This window comes from Asterias amurensis, chromosome 18 (genome assembly GCF_032118995.1).
Source record: "Asterias amurensis chromosome 18, ASM3211899v1".
NCBI lineage: Eukaryota > Metazoa > Echinodermata > Asteroidea > Forcipulatida > Asteriidae > Asterias > Asterias amurensis.
In genome coordinates, this window is record NC_092665.1 from 4,299,814 (window position 1) to 4,323,251 (window position 23,438).

Here is a 23,438-nt window from a genome sequence, read left to right on the forward strand (position 1 = left end):
TGGAATTAGCCTCGTGTGACTCCACTCGGTGATAATCGTGATCCAAAAAGGAGTATTATTTGAATAAAACTTATCACAGCCCTCATGAGACAGCGTACTAGAGAAGGCATGTATTTGTGCCCCACCCCCCCCCCCCCCACCATTAAGAAAGGAAGAAAGACCGTACGACGTACATTCTTTAGGGTGTATTTGACCATGATTTGACAGCCAAAACAAATTTGCTGTACTCATAACGGGGAACACTGAATGATGTGTCTCAATTAAACATTATTCAAGAGTTATAGCATGACATTGAGGAATACTTTGATACTTCACTATGTGAACATAAAAAGTTGCAAAACAAAAATCAGACAATGCAATCTCCACACTGTTTTCTTTAATTACACATCTTGTCTGTAGGATATCCGGGCATGTGGCTCTTTGTAAACATGTGACGTCACAGGTTTGGTGTATTGACCTAGGTCAAGTTTTTGCCAACATATTGGTTAAAAATGTAAAGTTCTTTACACGATAATCATACAAATTAAGTTTTTAGGGAGGTACATAAAAGTCCTTAAAAGGTAAACAAACAGGGTCGATTCATTAAGGAGTTGGTGGGAGGGGCGACATGCCGACCCCCCCCCCCCCCCCGCCGCGCTTATTTAACCACGCCCCTTTATAATCCACCACGCTGCAGTATCAGTGTGATACCATCACTCCTGCGGATAACGTAAATCTAATCATAAGACCTTGGCTCTGTGTCTGCTTTATTATTGTTTTATTATAACATTTAATAGTTAGTTTCCATCGCACCCCCCCCCCCCCCCCCGCCCCTAAGGATCAATGCAAATCATTCTGGTCGAGGGACTGGTAAAAGTTCAACTTGCACCATCAAAATAGTCAGGCCCTATTTTGTCCTTGAAATGTTTTGATACCAAATAGGCAGGGAATCAGACATGATATACGTGTACATACTGGAACGCATTTTTCCATACACTTGTTTTGTGTCATGTCCGGAAACTTACAATAAAAACACTCTACACGGCCTCTAGAATATCGCAAATAATGCAACATTAATAATGTTACAACTACCATTTTGAGGTAAAGCATCGTTCTGTGGACCTGTTTGATGACATCAACTACCTGACTTGTAGTAAACACCTTGCAAAATTGTGGAGGTTCCGCGGATAACTTTAGCGAGTCCACGGGTAGTGCTGGGCGGTCGAACCACCATGATGGCCCGTCGTGGAGGAATGGTGCCAACTTTCTTCATCGTTTTGTGTTTACTCTTTCTTGGTTATGTTGGCATGTCTTATTGGCAGGTTAGGAAGGCCTTAGAAGACACCAAAATCAAAGCTAAACAATTCCAGCAGCAACAGGAGTCGCTGACGGCTCAACTACAAGGTTTGTCATGTTATTTTCCCCTTCAAAATCAAAGTTCAATTCAATTAAAAAAATACTGCACTTTTTATGGTGGTCGCATGAAAGAGCAATGATTGGGGTCCGAATGATTAAAGGGAACTGTGCAACGCACCTTTTTGTTGGGGAGGGGGGGTGGACTCTAAGAGACTGTCTCAAGTTTATTTGTTAGTATAATTTTCAGTTTGCGTAAAGAAACAACTCACTTTAAAATTGTGCACCAACATGATGGCCGAAATATGTGTACACAACTTGCACATACATGGTATTGATACACTACATCAACAATGTGTTTTGTTTGTAAATGGTTTTGTAATACTATAGTTTTCAGCTTGTCATGGTCTTGGTAGATTGTCTTGCTTGAAGCACCTTCACGGCTAAAATGTAAAGTAATAGTTATATTATGTGCCATCTTGTTCGGGGGAAATTTGTTGCAAACAAGTTAAAACTTTTGCTGTTGTCTCCAACACGCCACTCGGTTATCACACTATCCTTGAGAATATAGGAAGATGTGTGGAAGTTTGGGCACCGATCGTAGACGGCATCGCATTTCTTAAGTAAACAAATCTGTCCCTTAAACAAGATGGCACATACTGTGGAGGTAAATTTTGAATGATCTTGCTCTTGCTTGGTCTTGATCTTGATATTTTTACTGCACTAATCGCCTCAGATGTGGCTGTTGGCGTGCAGTCCCACATGCATCGCCAAATTTTGCACTTTTCTTGCATGATCTCAAACGCTGGGACATCTGGGGCCATTTTTGCCTCTGGTGGTAATTTGTTCCATTGGGGGATAGTGCGTGGGTAGAGAGATTATCTGTAGCAGTCCTTGTTTGTATGGGGCTGAACAATTGGCCATGAATCTCGATGGAATTGTTGCACTCATCACCTTTTAATTAAACTTAATGACTTGTATTGTCTCTTTTTATTGCAGTTGTTTATGAACATCGTTCCAGATTGGAAAAGATTTTACAAAAAGAAAAGAGCGAGCACAAAATTACGAGAGAAGGTAATTTTGATTTAGTGGCTACGTTACACATACATGTAGGTCTGAAATTACACAGAGGGCATGGTGTCCGTTGCCCTGATATTGGCTGCCTTGGTACCCCTGCACAAGTTTCCTATAATTCAGATGGTACCGCCCTCTTGCAATTAATGAAAACTTTAATAAATGATTGTTCTTGATTGCACTCTTTTGTTTTCTTTCTTGCAGATTATGAAGACAAACTTGAAAAAATAAAGGTGGGTCCAAATGAGACAGTTCCTCTGTGTTGATGCATTTTTCAAGCATGATATTTACTTCTCTCTGATCAAGCACCTCTTAGCAGTGAACTGGTGCAGTTTCATATGAATTGTTGGGGAATAAGACTGAAATAAATGAAAAAATAAAACAAAATTTATGTACTTTCTAATCAACTTCAATCGCAACTTAACAATTTAAATGAATGTATTCTGCACCAAGTTACGTTGTGTTTTTTTTTCACTATATAATTTTGCACAATTTTCAATTTGATTGTTTTTTATGTTTTTTCTGTCCATTCAGAAAGAGGCACTTAACAGATACAATTCAATAAACATTCAGCATAAGATGTTACAAGTAAGTACACCTGCCAATTTCATCGAGCTGCTAAGCACACAAATTTGCTTAGCGTGAAATTTCTCCATTGATAAAAACAGGGTTACCAAACAAATTAATTTCCATGTGATTTTCAGGATAAGTAAACAACACCTGAATACTAGCAACAGGCAATATGCAACAAATGGAAATTTGGTTGGTAATCCTGTTTTTATCAAGGAAGAAATTTAATGCTCAGCCAATTTTTGTGCTTAGCAGCTCTATGAAATTGGGCCCAGAGCTTAGTAAGGCCGTTTGTTTAGCATCATTCATTTTCTTGGAACAGAGGTCAGTAGGGGTTTCTTTTGCCCTCTGTAATCAGTCAATACAATACAAATTGCCTGTGTGGCTGGAGGTTCTTCTGTCCCCTCTTATGGCGAACTGTGTACAAACTTCTTCTGATAGCGCCCTCTTTTGAATCATCCTCTTCCAGCCCGTGTTAATTTCCCATATGGGGGAAAGAATCTCTGGCGGACAGATTTCCCTGCACTCACCCTGCATGTGTAGCACTGGCACCCAGACTACCACGGCAGAAAGAAAAAACATTAAATGGTGCAGACCAATGGGCACCATGCTACTTGCTAGTCTTGCCTCCAAATCTGTATTATTGCAACCTCGTTCCCAGGGGTGATCGATCTCGCTGCGCTATTTTTCCCAGCATGCCTTGCTGATCATAACCCCTGGAAGTGTGACTTTAAAATATCCTGTGGTTGATATGTTCTGTGGGCGTAAGTCGCGCACAGGCTGGATGCGCTGTGTGGAAAGTTGTAGAATACATACAGTGTATGTAATATTAGTCATAAACTTGGCGGTCAGTTAACTCTGGTTAAGGTGGCATGCCTGATTCCATGTACATTATATTTATTATTGGTTTATTAAAACACATTCAAACATTGCAGCTACAAGCTGAATTGAGTTTAAAATACAGAGATTCATAAAAAATCGAAATGTTTAAAAATTTCAAAAAAAACCATTAAGAATTACAATCTGTTTTTATATATTAAAAGGGCAAACTGGCTAGTGCCAGTAACAAATTAGATAAAACAAAAAATTGCACAGCAAGTCACCTTAAAGGAACAAGGCGAAGGGTTGAGGACAAAAGGCAAGCCAGCTGAGTGAACAAAAATCAAGAGCTACTGTTGAGTGCTTGGACAAGGGATGGAATGCAACTATTTTTGTAACGACCAGTTCTACATTTTGGGGGGCACATTTTGTTGGCATTCCGCAAGTTGTTGTTTTTGTTTGGTGGGAGCCAGTGCCTGTAATTTTAAGATTCAAACAAGGTCTTACCAAAATTGACAAATAAATTAATGTCTCAGTCTATCAGTGATTGTAGGTAAACTGAACAATGGGCATACTTCCACATATGATGTTGGTGTATTTGGCTGACCAGCCAGAATGATACGAAAAGCCCTTTTTTGTAACCTTTCAAGGGTTATGAGTTGTGTTTTAGTAAGTCCAGAGTACCAGACAGGACAGACGTATTCGATAGTGGGTCGGACATACATAACATATACAGTTAACAGATCCTTGACAGAAATTAAACACCGTTTAAGCTGGCGTAAAAAGAACAGTCTACGGTTAAAATTACCACACAAGTTGTTCACTTGGGAATCCCACTTCAAATTACTCTGTATATAAATACCCAACAATTTCAAACAATCAGTTCGACTAATTTGAGAATCTAAAATGTCAAAGGTGGGTGGATCAGGTTGGTTACGTTGAAAACTGATATTCATGTACTGGCATTTGGCGGGATTAAGTTTCATTTTATTCAGATCGGTCCATTGATTTAGGTCATTAAGCACATTTTGCATGCTGGAGCTCTCATTAGGATTAGAGAGGGTCTGACTTAAAGTCAGGTCATCGACATATTTGTAATGTTTGACCGCTGGAAGATCAGGAACAAAATCATTGATCATGACTAAAAAGGCAATGGGCCCAATTTTTGTTCCTTGGGGAACTCCAGCATGCAATCTCTCCCAATCAGAAATATCACACAGCCTGAAGACGATCTGATAAAAATCCACATAGCCAAGGAATTAAGGAAGTTCTGACCCCAAGCTTAATAAATTTATTAATAACCTTACTAAAATTACATAATAAGCATAATCAATTAATAGGTAGTGCGCAGTCCAACAGACTCAAACAAAACATGCAGTTGGATTTTGAAGGGTTTGGAATGATTACAGTTGATGTTTCTCTTGTCTCTACATTTGATGATCATGCCTCCATGCTTTTGTGACTAACTTGCCTTTGAGGTCTGCAGTATAAAGTTATTTGATTCTGTGCCTTAGAACTTTTTTGTGTGATTTTGAATGAATCAGACACAACATGAAGACATGAAAGAAGAATTTGAAGACGTCAAACAGAAACACAGCGATGTCGTTGTACAACACGAGAGAATGAAGTTTGAACATGAGGAGAATCTAACGAGATTACAACGAGAAATGGAAGAAGAAGTCCGCAACCTTAGAGGTAAAAATTACTTGTTTAAAGCCATTGGACACTTTCTGAACAGAACGAAAATTAAAAGTTCACAGATTTACAAATAACTTACAGGGTTTACAGAAGGTAATGGTGAAAGACTGCCCTTGAAATATTATTCCATGAAATGCTTTACTTTTTGAGAAAACATTAAAACAGTTATCAATCCTCGATATCGAGAATAACTGATTTATTTTAAAAACATGTCGTGACACAGCGAAACGTGCGGAAACAAGGGTGGGTTTTCCCGTTATTTTCTCCAGACTCCGATGACCGATTGAGCCTAAATTTTCACAGGTTTGTTATTTTATATATAAGTTGTGATACACGAAGTGTGGGCCTTTGGACAATACTATGTACCGATGTTTTGCGATTGCTGTAATTTAAATACTTTATCAGCTTTATGAGCTTTTTCCTGGACTCTTATGTATTAAGAACTCACAATCTGAATATATAGATGGTACACTCTCGGGGTTCTGCCCAAGATTCCGTAGTGGTGGGAAAATGTTTCTGTTGCGGATCAGTTACATGGTAGATCATATAAATAGACTTAAATCAAAGAAGTGCTAAACATTAAAGGAACACGTTGCCTTGGATCGGTCGAGTTGGTCTTTGAAAAGCGTATGTAACCGTTTTTTATAAAATGCATATGGGTAGAAAGATGTCGTGAAAGTAGAATACAATGATCCACACAAACATGCCTCGAAATTGCGTGGTTTTCCTTTTACCTCGTCGACTAACACGTCGGCCATTTATGGGGGTCAAAATTTTGACTGCCATAAATGGCCGACCATGTTAGTTCGCACAGTAGAAGGAAAACCACGCAATTTCGAGGCAAACTTGTGTGGATCATTGTATTCTACTTTTAAAACATCTTTCCAACCATGTGCATTTTATAAAAAACGGTTACAAATGCTTTTGTTTTGACCAACTCGTCCGATCCAAGGCAACGTGTTCCTTTAAAGGTTTTGGATACCATTTTTTACTGGTAAATATCAAATTTTACATTTCGCTGAAAACCTTGGAAAGGAAAGTGCAAGTGTAATCTTAAAAAAAATAAAAAAAAAAATGTGTGGTGGTCGGAAATTAGGAAAATAGGAAACTCTTCCAGTAGTTGTTGGGGATTCCCGAGTGCCGGGCAGGTTTTCCGGCACCAACCACTGTGGGCAGAACCCTGCACTCTTGTCAGTTCACAGACTTCATACACTACATTTTGCATCAGTGTTCAATTTGGAGTTAGCCACCTCGTTCAGTTCATTAACCATGTAAAACATTTCACTTGCTAACAGTTCAAGCAGTAAGTTTGATATTTGTTAGTGCTGGGCGAATAGTGAAATTTTGTTATTCGGATACCGCTGGCCAACTATCCGAAATTAACCGGATATTCGAATAGTTTTTTCGCCGCTAGAGGGCGCTATTTAAAAAAAATTTTTTTTTAAATATATAAATTTTATTTTTTTTTGCCGCTAGAGGGCGCTGTTCGTTTGTGAATGAGATCTTATGGGCGGATTGATATTAGTTTTAGACAGTGTCACTCGGTTCATTCATAAAAATGACCGGATCTATTTTAAAGATGGCGATTTGCTTTTTCTTTTGATCGTGATTGACTACGTGAAGGAAAACTTTTGTTATCTTTGAACAAATTACGTCAGAAATGTCATTGTTTTAACTCTTCACGGAGGTGAGCATAGTTAAATACTTAATTTATGCTGTTTTATGCTGTCTTAATAGAAGTTTCATAAGGATTCAGACAAAACATTCATATCAGTTGTCGCCCGACGTCCACGGATATTCGGATATTAAAGAATATCCGGTTACTCGGTTGTAATTACAGAATTAACCGGTTTGTAAATAGGTATTCGCGCCCTATGCGGATACCCGGTTAAGAAAAAAAAGGCATTCGCGGTTACGGATAGGAAAACCTATTCGCCATTAACCGGATATTCGAATAATTCGCCCAGGCCTAATATTTATTGACATGTTGGAGTACATTGTTTTATTCTTAACACAGTTCAACTTCAAGGTTCTAAAGATGATCTAACGAATGTCCGAGATCTTCATGAGCAGGCAGCGGAAGCACTACAACAGAGGGATGTGAGTATTTGGTGTAGTTTGTTCCTATCATATTTATTTGGTTTGCAGTAACACCATGTGTGTATCTACTTCCTATCATATATATTTGGTTTGCAGTAACACCATGTGTGTATCTACTTCCTATCATATATATTTGGTTTGCAGTAACACCATGTGTGTATCTACTTCCTATCATATATATTTGGTTTGCAGTAACACCATGTGTGTATCTACTTCCTATCATATATATTTGGTTTGCAGTAACACCATGTGTGTATCTACTTCCTATCATATATATTTGGTTTGCAGTAACACCATGTGTGTATCTACTTCCTATCATATTTATTTGGTTTGCAGTAACACCATGTGTGTATCTACTTCCTATCATATATATTTGGTTTGCAGTAACACCATGTGTGTATCTACTTCCTATCATATTTATTTGGTTTGCGGTAACACCATGTGTGTATCTACTTCCTATCATATATATTTGGTTTGCAGTAACACCATGTGTGTATCTACTTCCTATCATATATATTTGGTTTGCAGTAACACCATGTGTGTATCTACTTCCTATCATATATATTTGGTTTGCAGTAACACCATGTGTGTATCTACTTGCCAGGTAGAGTTTGTTCGTAGAGGACTGTCTTTCTTATTCTACTACCGCAGAGTACATTTATCGGATGTTCGGGAGGCTTCTCGGGTCTAAATTCAAGAACTGACTCTGCGGTAGTGCAGTTAATTACGATCTTATAAGCTAAAGTACATGTAGTAGTCCCAGCCAATTTTCTATACCTTCCGCCAGGGTAGTAGTTAAAAAGCAGGACAGTTCTTTTCAGAACTGAGAAGTTTCCCGAACATCTGATAAATGTACCCCGCGGTAGTAGAATAAGAAAGACAGTTCTCAATAAGAACAAACTCTACCTGGCAAGTAGACACAGACATGGTGTTACCGCAAACCTAATATATATTGATACCTCACCATGTAATGCCTATACTTCCTATCATCTTGTACATTGTTCAGACTAGTGTGTTTGTGGCATTTAAACATGTTCTACTTCTGAGTAACATCTTTCAATGATTTCTTTGATTCTGCAGCAAGATATTCAGATTGGAAACGTAGAGAAGAGTCAACTAAATCAGCAAATTCTAGAATTAAATGACCAGATCCAACAGTATAAGGTATGGTACCATTGATTCGTATTCAACTCATCCAATAAAATCTCCACTTGTGTTTGCTGTAATGTAGGTGGTTGCATAGCTAGACAAGATATTTGAAATTGTTTGCTTTAAAGGAACACGTTGCCTTGGATCGGTCGAGTTGGTCTTTGGAAAGCGTTCTGTAACCGTTTGTTAAATGCATATGGGTAGAAAGATGTTGTAAAAGTAGAATACAATGATCCACACAAAATATGCCTCAAAATTGCGTGGTTTTCATGTCACCTCGTCGACTAACACAGTCGGGCATTTATGGGGGTCAAAAGTTTGACTCCCATAAATGGCCGACCGTGTTACTTCGCGACGTAAAAGGAAAACCGTGCAACTTTGAGCGATACTTGTGTGGATCATTATATTCTACTTTTGAAACATCTTTCTAACCATATGCATTCCATAACAAACGGTTTCAAATGCTTTTTATAGACCAACTCGATTCAAGGCAAAGTGTTCCTTTAAAACTGCAGGATTTATCGTGTATGGACCCTGATTCACCTGACCTCATCACCCAATTGACCTGACCTCATTGCTCAACTGACCTGACCTCATCACTCAATTGACCTGACCTCATCACCAAATTTACCTGACCTCATCACCAAGTTTACCTGCTGACCTCATCACCAAATTGACCTGCCCTCATCACCAAATTGACCTGCCCTCATCACCAAACTGACCTAACCTAATCGCCCAACTGTAGACGCCAGGGTTTGTTGCAAACCTCGGCTTAGGAATCGGCTCAGGCTTCGTTTGATGTTGGAGACACCATACAAAATGCACACTGCTCTAAAATTGAGGAAGGTGCGCAAGCCGCAGCCGGAGTGAAGCCGGACCCCAAGCAGCAGCCGGAGCCCAAGCCAAGGTTTGGAAAATGCCCCAGACATCATTAAATCTAATTTGAAAATGTCTTTATTGAGAGCTAACTCGTTTGCACACAATGCACCGTACACACAATGCACACATGGGTGACTGCCTTTAGTTTGTGGCTGATACTGGGATGTGTATTCACAGTTGTAACCAATAACGGTTTGGGTTGAATTGGTCATCACTAGGCAGGAACCAAAACAGTGATTGGTTACAGCTGCGGAAACGCACCCCATGAATCGGTGAACCCTCGTGGTTTCCTGAAGCTTTTTAAGTTGCTGTTGAATTTGTTTATTGTTTTGGCTCATTTTTGCTAGTCAGTAGACTTTCCTCACCAAGCCGCCAAGTGGGAAAGACTATATTGTTAGAGCTAATGCTTTCAAAACTTACTAATGCTTGAAACCTTTGCTCACGGATTTTAAACAAGTTTTGTGTTTCTTATCGGCAGAATGATAATGCACGAGTTATCAATGATTATAAAAATCTGCAGCAAAAATCTAAAGAATACAGAGTAAGTAAAAATAAACTGAACATGAGTAAAAGTTACCTAACTTTGGCTTGAAATTTAGTCCTTGTTTTGAGTGAACGGATGAAAGAAAATGAAGCAAATTTTCAATTTGTTATTTTAAAGGGGAATTACTTCTTCAGGAACAATTTGGGTGGCATATTTGGCTAGTGTGTAAAGGGCTCGCCTATCATCACTGTGGCCCTGGTTCGATTCCAGGCTAGGCCCATTTGAGTAGAGTTGTGCGCTGGTTTTTTCTCGTTGGCTAGTGTGTAAAGCACTCACCTATCACCACTGTGGCCCTGGTTTGATTCCAGGCTAGGGCAATGCATATGTACATGTATAGAGTTGTGTGTTGGTTCTCTCTGGTTGGCTAGTGTGTAAAGCGCTTGCTTCCCACCACTATGGCCCGGGTTCGATTCCAGGCTAGGGCCATGTGAGTAGAGTTGTGCGTTGGTTATCTCTGGTTGGCTAGTGTGTAAAGCACTCACCTATCACCACTGTGGCCCGGGTTCGATTCCAGGCTAGGGCCATGTGAGTAGAGTTGTGCGTTGGTTATCTCTGGTTGGCTAGTGTGTAAAGCACTCACCTATCACCACTGTGGCTTGGGTTCGATTCCAGGCCAGGGCAATACGAGTACCATTATGTGCTGGTTCTTTCTTGTGCATGAAGGTTGTTCTTTGAGCCCTTTAGTTTTCCTCCCCCCTAGAGAAACTCACTCACTTCAAGTTTCAATCTCTGGCTGTGCTCTTTTCGGTCATAATGATCAGCAGACCTGATACTTCACGGAGGCAACGAGGGCAATTGTCGTCGGCTCCCTGGTCATTGCCTTGGTGCTGGTGAAATGCTCTGCAGTAGAAATTTACGGGTTCCTCATAGGGTGCTCTTTACCAAGGAGAAAATGCCTTGGTGCCCTTGCCCTTTCAAAAACAAAGCAAACAGGCCTGGATCAGTGTGGTTGGCTTCCAAAGGCCTGCTTCATGCCTGTAGCTCGACCACGCTGTAGCAGCTTCCGTCACAATTCAGCTTCCACTCAGTGAGTAAAGGATAATATTAATAATAAGAATAACCCGTTTTTATATAGCGCTTTTCACACCCGGAGGGTGTCCCAAAGCGCTTCACATTTTTACCCCTGGTCACTGGGCCTTAATTCACTCCTTAAACCATCTCAACTCCCTGGTGGGGAGTATGCAGCCTGTGCAACATTAGTATGCGCTACTCGGCTAAATCAATCACAAGAACCACCTCTGCCCTCACAGGTACCCATTTACCCCTGGGTAGAGAGAAGCAATTATAGTTAAGTGTCTTGCTCACACACAAGTGTCACGACCAGGATCCGAACCCACACTCTGATGAACAGAAGCACCAGAGCTTGAATTCGGTGCTCTTATCCGCTCGGCCACCACCCCCCACGATGATTAGCCACCCAAATTATTACTAGTTTGCTATCAGAAGTGCAAACAATTCAGTAAATATTCAAGATTTTGCTGTTGCTGGTAAAAGCGTGGTGTGTAAATGCTTTGTTTGTGTGTGGAATTAACATGGTTCATTTAAACTGCATGAAAAAGTGTGTCTGCAAGTAAAGCATGTATAACTGCACTCTAACCACAAGTTTTATTTTACACATTATTTTTATTTTTTTGGTGGAAAGGGTCAACATAAACCGTTCCTGGTTTGTTGATTAAGAAATGTTCACTAATTAGGAACAACATTTGCAGCTAATATTCCCAGTTTACTTTGTGTTTGTTTTGAAATCCATCTCATTTCATCTTAGATCGACTGTATTGAACATTTACCCCTTTTTTCATACATTCATCAACTTTTTCAGAATTACTTTTCAAACCACTTGTTGAGCCTCATTCAATACCAATTAATTGTACTTCATTTGACTTTTTTTGTTGACTTGGTTGTTAATTGTGCCTCATTTGAGACCTTATCAGTAGGGGAGTTTTGGGCACTAGGTGGCAGCAGACTTGCCAGGCTTACCAGGTAAACCCATTGCTCTTGGTTATGTGCGTGTGCTCAGAACAACATAAACAATGGAAATTTACTTGGTAAGTCTGCTGCCACCTTGCGTTCCAAAGTCTCTTATTGTGCGTTGTTTGAGATCTGTTTTTTTGTGCTTCATTTGAGACCTTTCAGCGATAAGAAACCCTGCATTAAGCGCTATATAAATTATGCATGTTATTGTATATTTGGTTTGCGGTAACACCATGTGTGTATCTACTTGCCAGGTAGAGTTTGTTCTTAGGGAACTGTCTTGCTTTATTCTACTACCGCAAAGTAGATATTCGGGGGTTCGGAAGACTTCTCAATTCTGAAAAGAACTTTCCTGCTTTTTAACTGTTACCTGGGCGGATGGTATAGAAAATAGGCTCGGCTACTACGTTAGCTTGAAGGATCTTGATTAACTGTACTACCGCGGAGTCAGTTCTTAAATTTGGTCTCAATGTTTCGACTAGCTTGCTCTAGTCATCGTCAGGAAACTGACATTTTATTATTATTATTATTATTAATCAGCAACATATAGAGCAGCTAAGCCAGATCAACAAACAAAAAGGCGTGGATCAGGTCGTTGTAGACGACCCCCAACAACTGCAGCAGCAGCAACTGCAACAACAGCAGCAACTGCAGCAACAACAGCAACTGCAGCAACAACAGCAACTGCAGCAACAACAGCAACTGCAGCAACAACAGCAACTGCAGCAGCAACAACAGCCGCAGCAAATGGGGGACCTCAGAACGTACATCAAACCTCAACCAAATCTTACGCCTTCTGAAAAGCTGAGACATCAGGTTTGAAACAGATATCTTTCTCTCTGAATTCTTCAGGCATAATTTCTCCTACGTTTGTTGTTTTTTTAAAGGCAGTGGACACTATTGGTAATAACTCAAAATAATTATTAGCATAAAACCTTACTTGGTAATGAGTAATGGGGAGAGGTTGATAACATAAAACATTGTGAGAAACGGCTCCCTCTAGTTTTCAAGAAAGAAGTAATTTTCCACGAATTTGATTTCGAGACCTCAAGTTTAGAATTTGAGATTCCGAAATCAAGCATCTGAAAGTACACAACTTCGTGAGACCAGGGTGTTTTTCTTTCATTATTATCTCGCAACTTCGATGACCAATTGAGCTAAAATTTTCACAGGTTTGTTATTTTATGCGTATGTTGAAATACACCAAGTGAGAAGACTTGTCTTTGACAATAACCAACAGTGTCCAATGTCTTTAACAGCCTGGAAATCCTTGTGTAGGCCAGCCACAGGGAACAAGGATTTATAAGAGCTTTCAAATTCTTTGGACCTTTGTTATGGAACGACTTACCTATTCTAATTCTCAAGCTGCCTCTCTTCAGACTTTCAAGGGACTTTTGAAGACTCATTTGTTTGAATCTTTCGTTTGTAACAATTGCTATTAGTCTTATATATATTTTCTTTTTCATTGTTTTATGTTTTGTGTTGCGCATAGAAGCTCCTACATTATGCACCATATAAATGTATTATTATTATAAGGGCCCTTTGGTTAAACCTCCAGGGCCCAATTTCATGGCTCTGCTTACAGCCGAATTCTGTGCTTACGATCACGATTCCAGGCTTATGTACAAGTGCCGAATTTCTACGCCAGCCTTGTAAGCGTAGAGTGCCTAGTAACGCGGAGTACGCACGCGCAGAAGCCAAAATTCACTGTAACCCGCGAAGTACGCTTGCCGTAAGCACAGAATTCCCGGCCTCCGTAAGCGCCGATTCTGTGCTTACGGTAAGCAGAGCCATGAAATTGGGCCCAGGTGTCCAACCTAGAAGTTGGCTCTAAAGGGCAGTAAATTAATCTGATGTTCATGAATTGACCTTTTTTATTATGGTGATTATTTCGTTGAAACAGGAATTACTGAGACAGCAGTATGCAGCTAGGCGGCAGCAGTATGAACAACAGAAGTATGCTCAACAGCAACCGCAGCAACAGCAGCAGCAACAGCAGCAGCAGCAGTATCCTGATCAACCGCAGCAACAACAGCAGTATCCTGAGCAGCAGCAAAAGTATGTTAACCAGCAGCAGCAGTTTCCAAACCAAAAATACCAGCAGCAGGAATTTGTACAACAACCATATGCAAATCAGCAGCAACTGCAGCAGCAACCTGCACAGCAGCAAGCACAGCAGCCAGCACAGCAAGGCAAGAAACAACTGTATCGTAGAAAACAGGTGAGTGGCAAGAACATGTTGACTAAATATTTGAGCCAAAAGTGAGTACTATTCTAGGCACAAACATGGGCCCAATTTCATAGAACTACTTAAGCTTAACACTTGTTTGCTATTAAGCAGAAATGAGCAGGATACCATTCACAAATGTTGAATATGACATTGTAGTTTGGCTGGTGACCTTTTTCTGATAAGCATGATTTTGTTGTGCTTAGCTAGATTTTGTGGTTATGCATTTTCATGAAATTTGGCTCTGTACTTAAGATTCTATTCTCTGACTTGAACGTTTTCCCAGAACTATTAATTTCATGTGTTCTTTTATGTCCTTTTGCTGTATTTTGTCAACTGCTTTTCTTAATTGATTTTTTTATCATACAAAAAGCATTTCCTTGCAGTACTACTGTTCAAGTGTGTTGTGTTATGTTTCGTGTTGCGGCTGAGCGGTCTAGTTTGCAGGACCCATACTCTGGTGTTGTCAGCAGCAGAGTGTGGGTTCGATATCCTATCATGACAATGACACTATGGATGCCTACCTCCTTACAGACCGTGAAGGGGGTAACCTTGTTTCAGCCCCAGGAGGTGGCACTGTGTCCTTGGTGATGGTTGATTTGGGTCGATAGCTCGAAGCAGTTAAAGGCAGTGGACACTATTGGTAATTACTCAAAACAATTATTAGCATAAAACCTTCTCGGTAACAAGTAATGGGGAGAAGTTGATGGTATAAAACATTGTGAGAAACAACTCCCTCTAAAGTGATGTAGTTTTCGAGAAAAAAGTAATCTTCTACGAATTTGATTTTGAGACCTCAGATTTAGATTTTGAGGTCTCAAAATCAAGCATCTGAAAGCACACAACTTCATGTGACGAGGGTCATTATTATCTCGCAACTTCGACGACCAACTAAGCTCAAATTTTCACAGGTTTGTTATTTTGTATGTTGAGATGCACCAAGTGAGATGACTGTCTTTAACAATTACCAATAGTGTCCAGTGTCTTTAAGTGTAGCCCTCACCTTTGAAGTCAATGTCCGTGGCGATGTGATGTAAGGCAATCTCACTCCCCCCCCAAAAAAAACAAAAATCCATCGATCTGTTTGTCTATTCCAAAGGAGAGATTTTACTAGACTGGGCCCCTGTCTTTATCCGCAAGGATAAATACAGGTCCCAGCTTCACAGATCCAGTGATTCCATTGACATTGGATAAACGTGCACCCAATATGCCCAAACAGTTCTCAAGTCCGCAATAGAATTTGACTGCGTATCTCTATGTGAAATGACTGAGGTCAAAGGTTAAACTACACGCAGGTTTTTGATGCCGGTCTCTGGCGTTATTTTAGAGCCTCAAAGTGTGACGTCTGATGTTCAGGCTAAGATTTTACCTGCATGTGTGTCACCTAAAAAGACATTTTTTATTTTCACTGTTATTTTAATACACCATGCAAAGCTATAAATTTGATTTGTTTTATTGTGACCAGTGCTAACTTCGTAACTATAATAAGCTGTAAATCATGCGTCATTGTTTTAAGTTTTGGGTCCAGAAATTGTTTTGTGGTTGTTTGGTAAATTAAGGGCCTTTTCCAAACCCAGGCTTGGTTTCCGGCTCTGGCTTGGGCTCCGGCTGTGGCTTGGGCTCCAGCTCCGGCTTCGGCTGTGGCTATGCATCATCCATCTTGGATCAGTGTGCTGTTTCATGGCTCTGCTTACCGTCGAATTCTGCGCTTACGATCACGATTCTCGCTTACGTTTAAGCGCCAAATTTCTACGCTAGCCTTGTAAAGGTAGAATGCCTAGTAACGCGGAGTACTCAGGATCCAAAATTCGCTGCTAACCCGTGAAATACGCTTGCCGTAAGCACAGAATTTCCTGCTTCCGTACTCTGCGCTTACGGTAAGCAGGGCCATGAAATTGGGCCCCGGTGCTTCAACATGAAACAAGAGCCCAGAGCTGTAGCCGTAGCAAAGGTTTGGAATGAGCCAATGACTGCACTTTGGAAAGTTGACGATGATCTTGTGGGATTTAGTTGGTTTATAATAATAATCATAGTGCACATGTCTGTCACCCAGTGAAACTTCCAACGCTGTAACATGCAGTATTTCCTCTCAGATGTGGGACTCCGTTTGATTATATTGGTCTTTATTTATAAATCCACACACCAAAGATTGGAAATGTCAAGGAGTGATGTCAATAAGCCATTTTGGTGTTGATACGCTTCAGCCGTCCTAGAAATCATCACTTCAGCTTGAAGCTCAGTCCGCCTATTTGAAGTCTGATACCAACAGTACAATAAAAATAAGTGACGAATCGCAAGCCAGGGCCTAAGCCCAAGATGTTGTTTCAAAAGAAGGCCTACATGTATGTCTACATCTGATCAAAAAAGCTTGCATAACAGACACGTACGAGGAATGAGCTAAGCAACGTCACTGTTCTAGTTCTGTGGTGTTAATAATGATTTTATATATAATAAGGGAACATGTGACACCTTCATACTATAGAGGGCAGCAGACTGAGATAATACTTTCGATCAGTGTTTGAGTTCATGTGAACGCTAAGAACAGAAATTTCATCTTTGAGAGGGCAAGCCCATTTTCATTTTCATTTTGAAAAGGGCACTTACCAATAGCGGAAGGTTTTGTAGGGGCACCAAGGCGCAAAGAGTTAGGACTATAGTCCTAACTTCGGACTGGTCCTAGGAGATATTAAAAACGTAAGGCTAGTCCTAAGTAAGGACTCGAGATAAGACTAGTCTTAACTCTTTGTGAAATTCACCGCTGGGCAACTGGCCTCAGTGACCGCTGTTTCATTTCAGGCCTTTAAAAATTATCAATGGAAAACTACAATAAGTCTGCTGCCTACTATCGTCCTAATACTTCTCACATTGGCACATGTTAAGGCCAAGTCAACACTGCAGCAATACAAAAACGATAACGATCACGACGCAAGGAGAACGCATTCTATTGGTTGAACTGCTCCACGCAGATACGCCCACGCTCGTTCAACCAATCCAGGGCGTGCATTGTTGACATTCTCGTTTTCGTTCTCGTTATTGAGGCCTGTGTGACCGGGCCTTTACCATGGTTACCTCCTGTATCTGTTGATTGTTTATTTATGTTCAGGGCTTATGGTGAAATAATAATTTTTACTTTGAAGGTTAAAGACCCCAAGACAGAAACTAAAGACAATGGTCGAACTCTCCAACGTCGTGAACGAGAACAGCGCTATTTGCAGCAACAACAAGAACTGATTAAAAAATATCGCCTTAAACGACAACAAACCCAAGCAAAACAACAAAAGGTGGACTATTACATCAAGCCACATGTAGATGTAGATGGAATGCTCCATGCATGTATGTTAGCCCAAACTAATGCATACCCAGTCACCCAATCTTTCCCATAAAGGGTATCCGTATATCATCATAGGTACCCTACTACGCCCATGAGATCAAACAATACCCTGTTGCGAAACAAGGTACCCAGTTAGGAACCAAGGTACCCCAGTTGGGAACCAAGGTACCCAGTTGGGAACCAAGGTACCCCAGTTAGGAACCAAGGTACCCCAGTTGGGAACCAAGGTACCCAGTTGGGAACCAAGGTACCCAGTTGGGAACCAAGGTACCCCAGTTGGGAACCAAGGAACCCCAGTTGGGAACCAAGGTACCCCAGTTGGGAACCAAGGAACCCCAGTTGGGAACCAAGGAACCCCAGTTGGGAATCAAGGTACCCCAGTTGGGAACCAAGGTACCCCAGTTTGGAATCAAGGTACCCAGTTGGAACCAAGGTACCCAGTTGGGTTTCAAGGTACCTACTTGGGAACCAAGGTACCCAGTCGGGAACCACGTTACCAAGTTAGGTTTCAAGTTACCCACTTGGGAACCAAGGTACCTAGTTGGGAACCAAGGTACCCAGTTGGGAACCAAGGAACCCGGTTGGGAACCAAGGTACCCAGTTGGGAACCAAGGTTGGGTGACACTACAGCTACCACATTAACCCATTAATGCATCTCATCCAATCAGCACCAAAAAGCTTTTCGCAAATTAACCAATCAGACGCATCAACCATCGAGCAGTATACGTAAAATGTCTTTACCATGATGAAATGTGAAAGAGACAGTTCTTTACTTTATGAATGCATTATTCTGCACATATTGCTCATACTGCACACCTCGTAAATAACATTTCATACATAAACCATAAATTGCAAAGCATAATTTACCTTTTCTTTTCAGCATTTTAACTCTTTTTGTTTACCCATCAGAGACCATCCATTTTTGTTTAGTCATCAACTTATGTCCCAACAGGGCTACTTTTTTTGATTTTATTGTCAAAGATAAATGTCTGAAAAATTACAGAAAAAATAAATAACTAAATTGATAAAAACAGGATTACCAACAAAATTTACACCTGATTTTCAGGATATGCAAAACACAGCTGAATACCAGTAACAAGCAATATGCAACACATGGAAATTTGGTTGTTAATGCTGTTTTTATCAAGGAAGAAATTTCATGCTAAGCAAATTTTTGTGCTAAGCAGCTCTATGAAATTGGGCCCTGGTGTATAAGTCTTTTTCTTGAAAGGGTGGACAAATTTCTAAAGGCACCAATGCAAAGACCTAAGACAGAAATGTAGGTCGCATCCGAACTAGCAGCTACAACTACATGTATGGCTATGGCTATGATCGTTGCTAAGGATGTTGTTATGAACCTCTGATACCACAACACATAATGACATTGTGATCCAGCTAGCCGTAGCCACCAATGGACCCTTCCCATGAAATATGCTTACATTCATGCATGCGTACAGACCCTGTTGGTTGGAAAACGCCATAGGGTTGTGCACAATCGCGTCTGCGTCACTCACCCAATAGCTGTGTACAAATTAGCGCGATGTTCCCTCATTTTGCCAACCAAAACATTAGTGCGCACGCGCTATGTGCAATTTACATATTTCATGGGAAGGGTCTACTCAGTCACGGCTGTAGTTTTTCTAATGCAACCCTTTCAGAAGTTGCGATAACGCAACCCTCCTCACGACAGCGGAGGAGTGTTACGTTATCGAAACTACCATTTCAGTTCATAGGACTTGAAACTTTGCAAAAAACCCCATTAGCTTTGAGTCTATTCTGTATGATGCACTGAAACTCTGAGAAAAATTTGTGGTGACACCGTGTGAAAATCTCTTTTGAGTAGTGTTGCTTATGAAAATAATAATAATAATAATAATAGTTGTGGCTTCTTATGTAGCGCACATGCATTAGAAGTAGCAGTTGTGCATCATCAGACAGCCATTTTACTTGTAGTTTAGAGATGTATGTGTATTAAATAATGTAGCTTTTTGTATTTGTATATTTGAGTTAGAATCAATGCAACCCTGTCAGAGTTTTTTTTGTATATTTTTTCTTCTCCCTTCTTTGGTCAGCTAAAAGTTCTTCTGTAAGATGTACAGAATTGTATTCCTTTTTAAAAAGATATTATAGACTTGTAATTTTCTTTCCACTTTCATAAAGACTCTATAAGAAAATGAGTACATGATAAGACCAAGAGTCCGTCTTTAAAGGCACTGGACACCTTTGGTAATTGTCAAAGACCAGTCTTCTCACTTGGTGTATCTCTACATGTATGCATAAAATAACAAACCTGTGAAATTTGAGCTCAATTGGTCGTCGAAGTTGTGAGATAATAATGGAAGATAAAACACCCTTGTCACACACAGTTGTGTGCTTTCAGATGCTTGATTTCGAGAACTCAAAATCTAATTCTGAGGTCTCAAAATCTAGTTCTAAGGTCTCAAAATCAAATTCGTGGAAAATAACTTCTTTCTCGAAAACTACTTCACTTCAGAGGGAGCTGTTTCTGACTATGTTTCATACTATCAACCTCTCCCCATTACTTGTTACCAAGTAAGGTTATATGGTAGTAATTATTTTGAGTAATTACCAATAGTTTCCACTGCCTTTAATTGAATCTATTTTCCAGGATGAGGAAGTACAACCTGGGCAGAGGATTCACCGCTTTGGTCAAGACCAACCAAACGATGAAGACGACATAAAAGAAGCTGAAGAGAACCGCCTCCGCCGTGAACAAGAGGAACGTCTAGCACTTGAGAAGGAGCAGCGACAAAAAGAAGCACTCGAAGAACAGCGGAGAGTTTTACAAGAGCAATTGGAGCGAGATCAACAGGACAGATTGAGGCAAGAAGGGGACCAGAAGGTAAAGATCAAGCCTGTATGCTTCGTTTTTGAAATGGCAAGGGCACCAAGGCATTTTCTCCTTGGTGAAGGGCACCCTATGATAGAAATTGCAAATTTCTACTGGAGCATTTCAAGGGCACCAAGGCAATGACCAGTGGCCCTTGATAAAGGGCACCCTTTGAGGAAAGTGCAAGTTTCTACTGGAGTATTTCAAGGACACCAAGGCAATCGCCTTTGTTGCCTCAAGGAAGAATCAGGCCTGAAAAAATAGGCAACAATTGGTGAAAAGAATGAAGAATGGGTTAGTGCTTGTTTGTGAACTTATTCCACGATAACTTCAGGAGCAAAAAAAGCGACCTAGGGTACTTTTAAGTAGCTTTTAAACATATAAAAAACTTGACCCTTCCATTTCATTGGTTAGTACATCCATCTTTTATGAAGTTGAGCATTTTCAAAGAGGCTCAAAGAAGTACTAAATTAAGAACATGACTGTGTTGTCTACCAGTGAGTCCTGTAACATGGACACTTTTATCAATCAATCAATCAATCAATCAATCAATCAATCAATCAATCAATCAAAGGTCATTTGTAGAGCGCCAAAATCAAGAGTTTGTTCTAAGGTGCTGAGGCACAGTTGAATGGTTAGTAAGCCTGCTGGAATAGGTGAGCTTCTTTAAGGAGTGTCTTGAATGAGGTGAGTGAGCTGCCATTTCTGATCTGTGTAGGAAGCTGATTCCACATTTTCATGCCATATACAGAGAATGATCTCTCTGCAAAAGTAGAATAGCGAGTTCTTGGCACAACAAAAAGGGAGCAAAATAATGTACACTTGGCCTTCAATGTTTATCTAGTGCTGGCAATGTTTCAATTGTAATATTGGGGAGGTAGTGCTTTGTGCTCTACCGACCAGGCTTCGGACTGATGATACCCAAGCCTACATTCGTATGGACTGTAAAAGGGGTAATCCTGTTTCAGCCCTAGGAGTAGGTGGCAACGGCCTCTGGGAAAAAATAGTTGTAGCCCACACCTTTAAGTGGCCTTTTTTGTGTCTGGCAACTTGCATAAAAAAGACATGCTTTTGGATTTGAAGGTTTTTGTTATTATTTTGGTTTTAGGAGCAGAATGCGATCAACGAGAACAAAGAGGATCCTGAGAAGAAAGAGGAGCCGGATTATGCCGATCAAGCAAAGCTTTACCAAGAACAATGGGAGAGAGCAAGAAAAGACAAAGCACAGAGGTAACTCATTATTTCTGTCTTCATATTCTCTGCAAAACACAAAGCTAGTCACTTCCGAGGGTACCTTGGTTTTTATCACTAGAAGTATCATGTTTGTTTCAATGTTTTTTTGTACCCATACACCGATGCGTGTTATAGCACTGTATACTCAGCACTTTCCCGAGTCCTTTGAAAAAACATCATGGGCATGTTACTTGGGTGGAATTCCAACCCACAACCTTTGCAATTCTAGAGCAGTGTCTTAACCAACTAGACTACCGAGGTTGCCCGGCGGCTAGAGGCAGTTCGAATCCTATGTTTTGGCAGCGGGTATCGCAACGATATATGTAAGAGATGTTGTAAGAGATGTTAAATTTGCATTGGGGATATATGATATTAATTTAATTTATGAATTGAGTTGACTTCTCCATTGAGGCGTCTTTATGCTATACTTGGTGATCTTTACACAAAACCACCCATTAATCAAGCTTTGGCATTTAAATATAATCAATTGTTGTGGGGTTTGTGTATTCTTTAAGGTATTTTCCATATTTGTTTTTAAAACCTTTCTTGTATGTGTATTTTTGTATGCGTATTTGTAATATTTTTTTCTGCTGTTTGAATATTTATGTATTTAATGAGTAGGGTAGATGGCCTTAGCTTTCGATCCAAACCGGAGATTCTTCAGAGGCAAATATTTATATATTTATATCTTTTTATATTTCAATTTATTGTTGTTCTCTTTAAGATCAGCTGGAGAGGAGAGTCTCCAGACAGGAGCGGTGTTTCTTTTATGCAATCCTTTGGGTTCCAGCTGGTTTATTTTCCTTCCCTTTTTCCTGTATTTAAATTGCTCATTGCTGTATTTTTTTTAAATGTTTTACCTTATTAACGTGCATTCATGAATACCTGGGACAATTTCTCCATTTTGATTGTTTTAGAGGACATCACGTGGGGGTGTTTAAACGGATGATATAACCACAGCCAGAAGTGTTTAAACACAGCTAGCCTATGTATGGCCACTGAGTCAGCATAAGGAGTATACAACTCGGATTTCTGACGTCCTAACCTCGATTGTCACTTTGTATTTCAACCAAAGTATTTTAAACAAAGAGATCCACCGGGCCTCGGCAGGTTTAAACCACTAGTTTATAATCTCTTCATCACACATTGATTCCCTTACTGTTGTACTTTTTATCTAACCCAGGAAATATAGTAAATATATAAATACTTTGTGTTCTGCCTCATTTTGAAGGGAAACAGAGAGGCAACTGGAAGAGCAGCAGCGACAGCAAGCGGAGAAAGACGCCGAGCAGCAAGTCGCTTTACAACCCCAACAAGGTAATGATGATGACGACACTGGTAATGAAGACTATGCAGAGAAACTACAGAAACAGAGGGAGGACCAACTCAGAAGAGAAGAGCTGCGCAAGATACAACAAGAACACAAAGGTAAATGAGAGGAATTGTCGGCTGCGGCTACGCCCGGCTATGGCTTGATCGCCATGTTCGACCAAATGCTGCATTTAGAAATGGGTGCCGGCTATGGCTTGATTGCAATGGGAACATGTTTTGAACCAAATGCAACCATTAGAAATAGGTGCAGGCTATGGCTTGATCGCCATGCTAACATGGTCTGAAGCAAATGCTGCCCATAGAAATAGGTGCCGGCTATGGCTTGATT

The 23,438-nt window shown here is 40.3% G+C and overlaps 2 protein-coding genes across 4 annotated transcripts in view; one reads left to right on the forward strand and one right to left on the reverse strand.

Moving 5' to 3' along the window:
* Nucleotides 1-23,438, reverse strand: part of LOC139950732 (uncharacterized) — a 157,915-nt gene that overhangs the window by 79,462 nt on the left and 55,015 nt on the right. The window lies entirely within an intron of this gene.
* The window catches only part of LOC139950730 (uncharacterized), a 33,334-nt gene continuing 10,861 nt past the window's right edge, over nt 966-23,438 (forward strand). Inside the window, exons 1-14 of one of the 3 annotated variants that reach the window (XM_071949522.1) lie at nt 966-1,383; nt 2,332-2,406; nt 2,611-2,639; nt 2,941-2,994; nt 5,340-5,490; nt 7,511-7,593; nt 8,674-8,757; nt 10,100-10,162; nt 12,677-12,952; nt 14,040-14,357; nt 17,501-17,644; nt 20,324-20,557; nt 21,654-21,775; nt 23,010-23,206. In XM_071949522.1, coding sequence (XP_071805623.1) covers nt 1,212-1,383; nt 2,332-2,406; nt 2,611-2,639; nt 2,941-2,994; nt 5,340-5,490; nt 7,511-7,593; nt 8,674-8,757; nt 10,100-10,162; nt 12,677-12,952; nt 14,040-14,357; nt 17,501-17,644; nt 20,324-20,557; nt 21,654-21,775; nt 23,010-23,206 — 2,002 coding nt within the window. In that variant the 5' untranslated portion in view covers nt 966-1,211. The remainder of the gene's footprint in view (nt 1,384-2,331; nt 2,407-2,610; nt 2,640-2,940; nt 2,995-5,339; nt 5,491-7,510; nt 7,594-8,673; nt 8,758-10,099; nt 10,163-12,676; nt 12,953-14,039; nt 14,358-17,500; nt 17,645-20,323; nt 20,558-21,653; nt 21,776-23,009; nt 23,207-23,438) is intronic. The other 2 variants (XM_071949524.1, XM_071949523.1) reach the window with 2 other exon arrangements.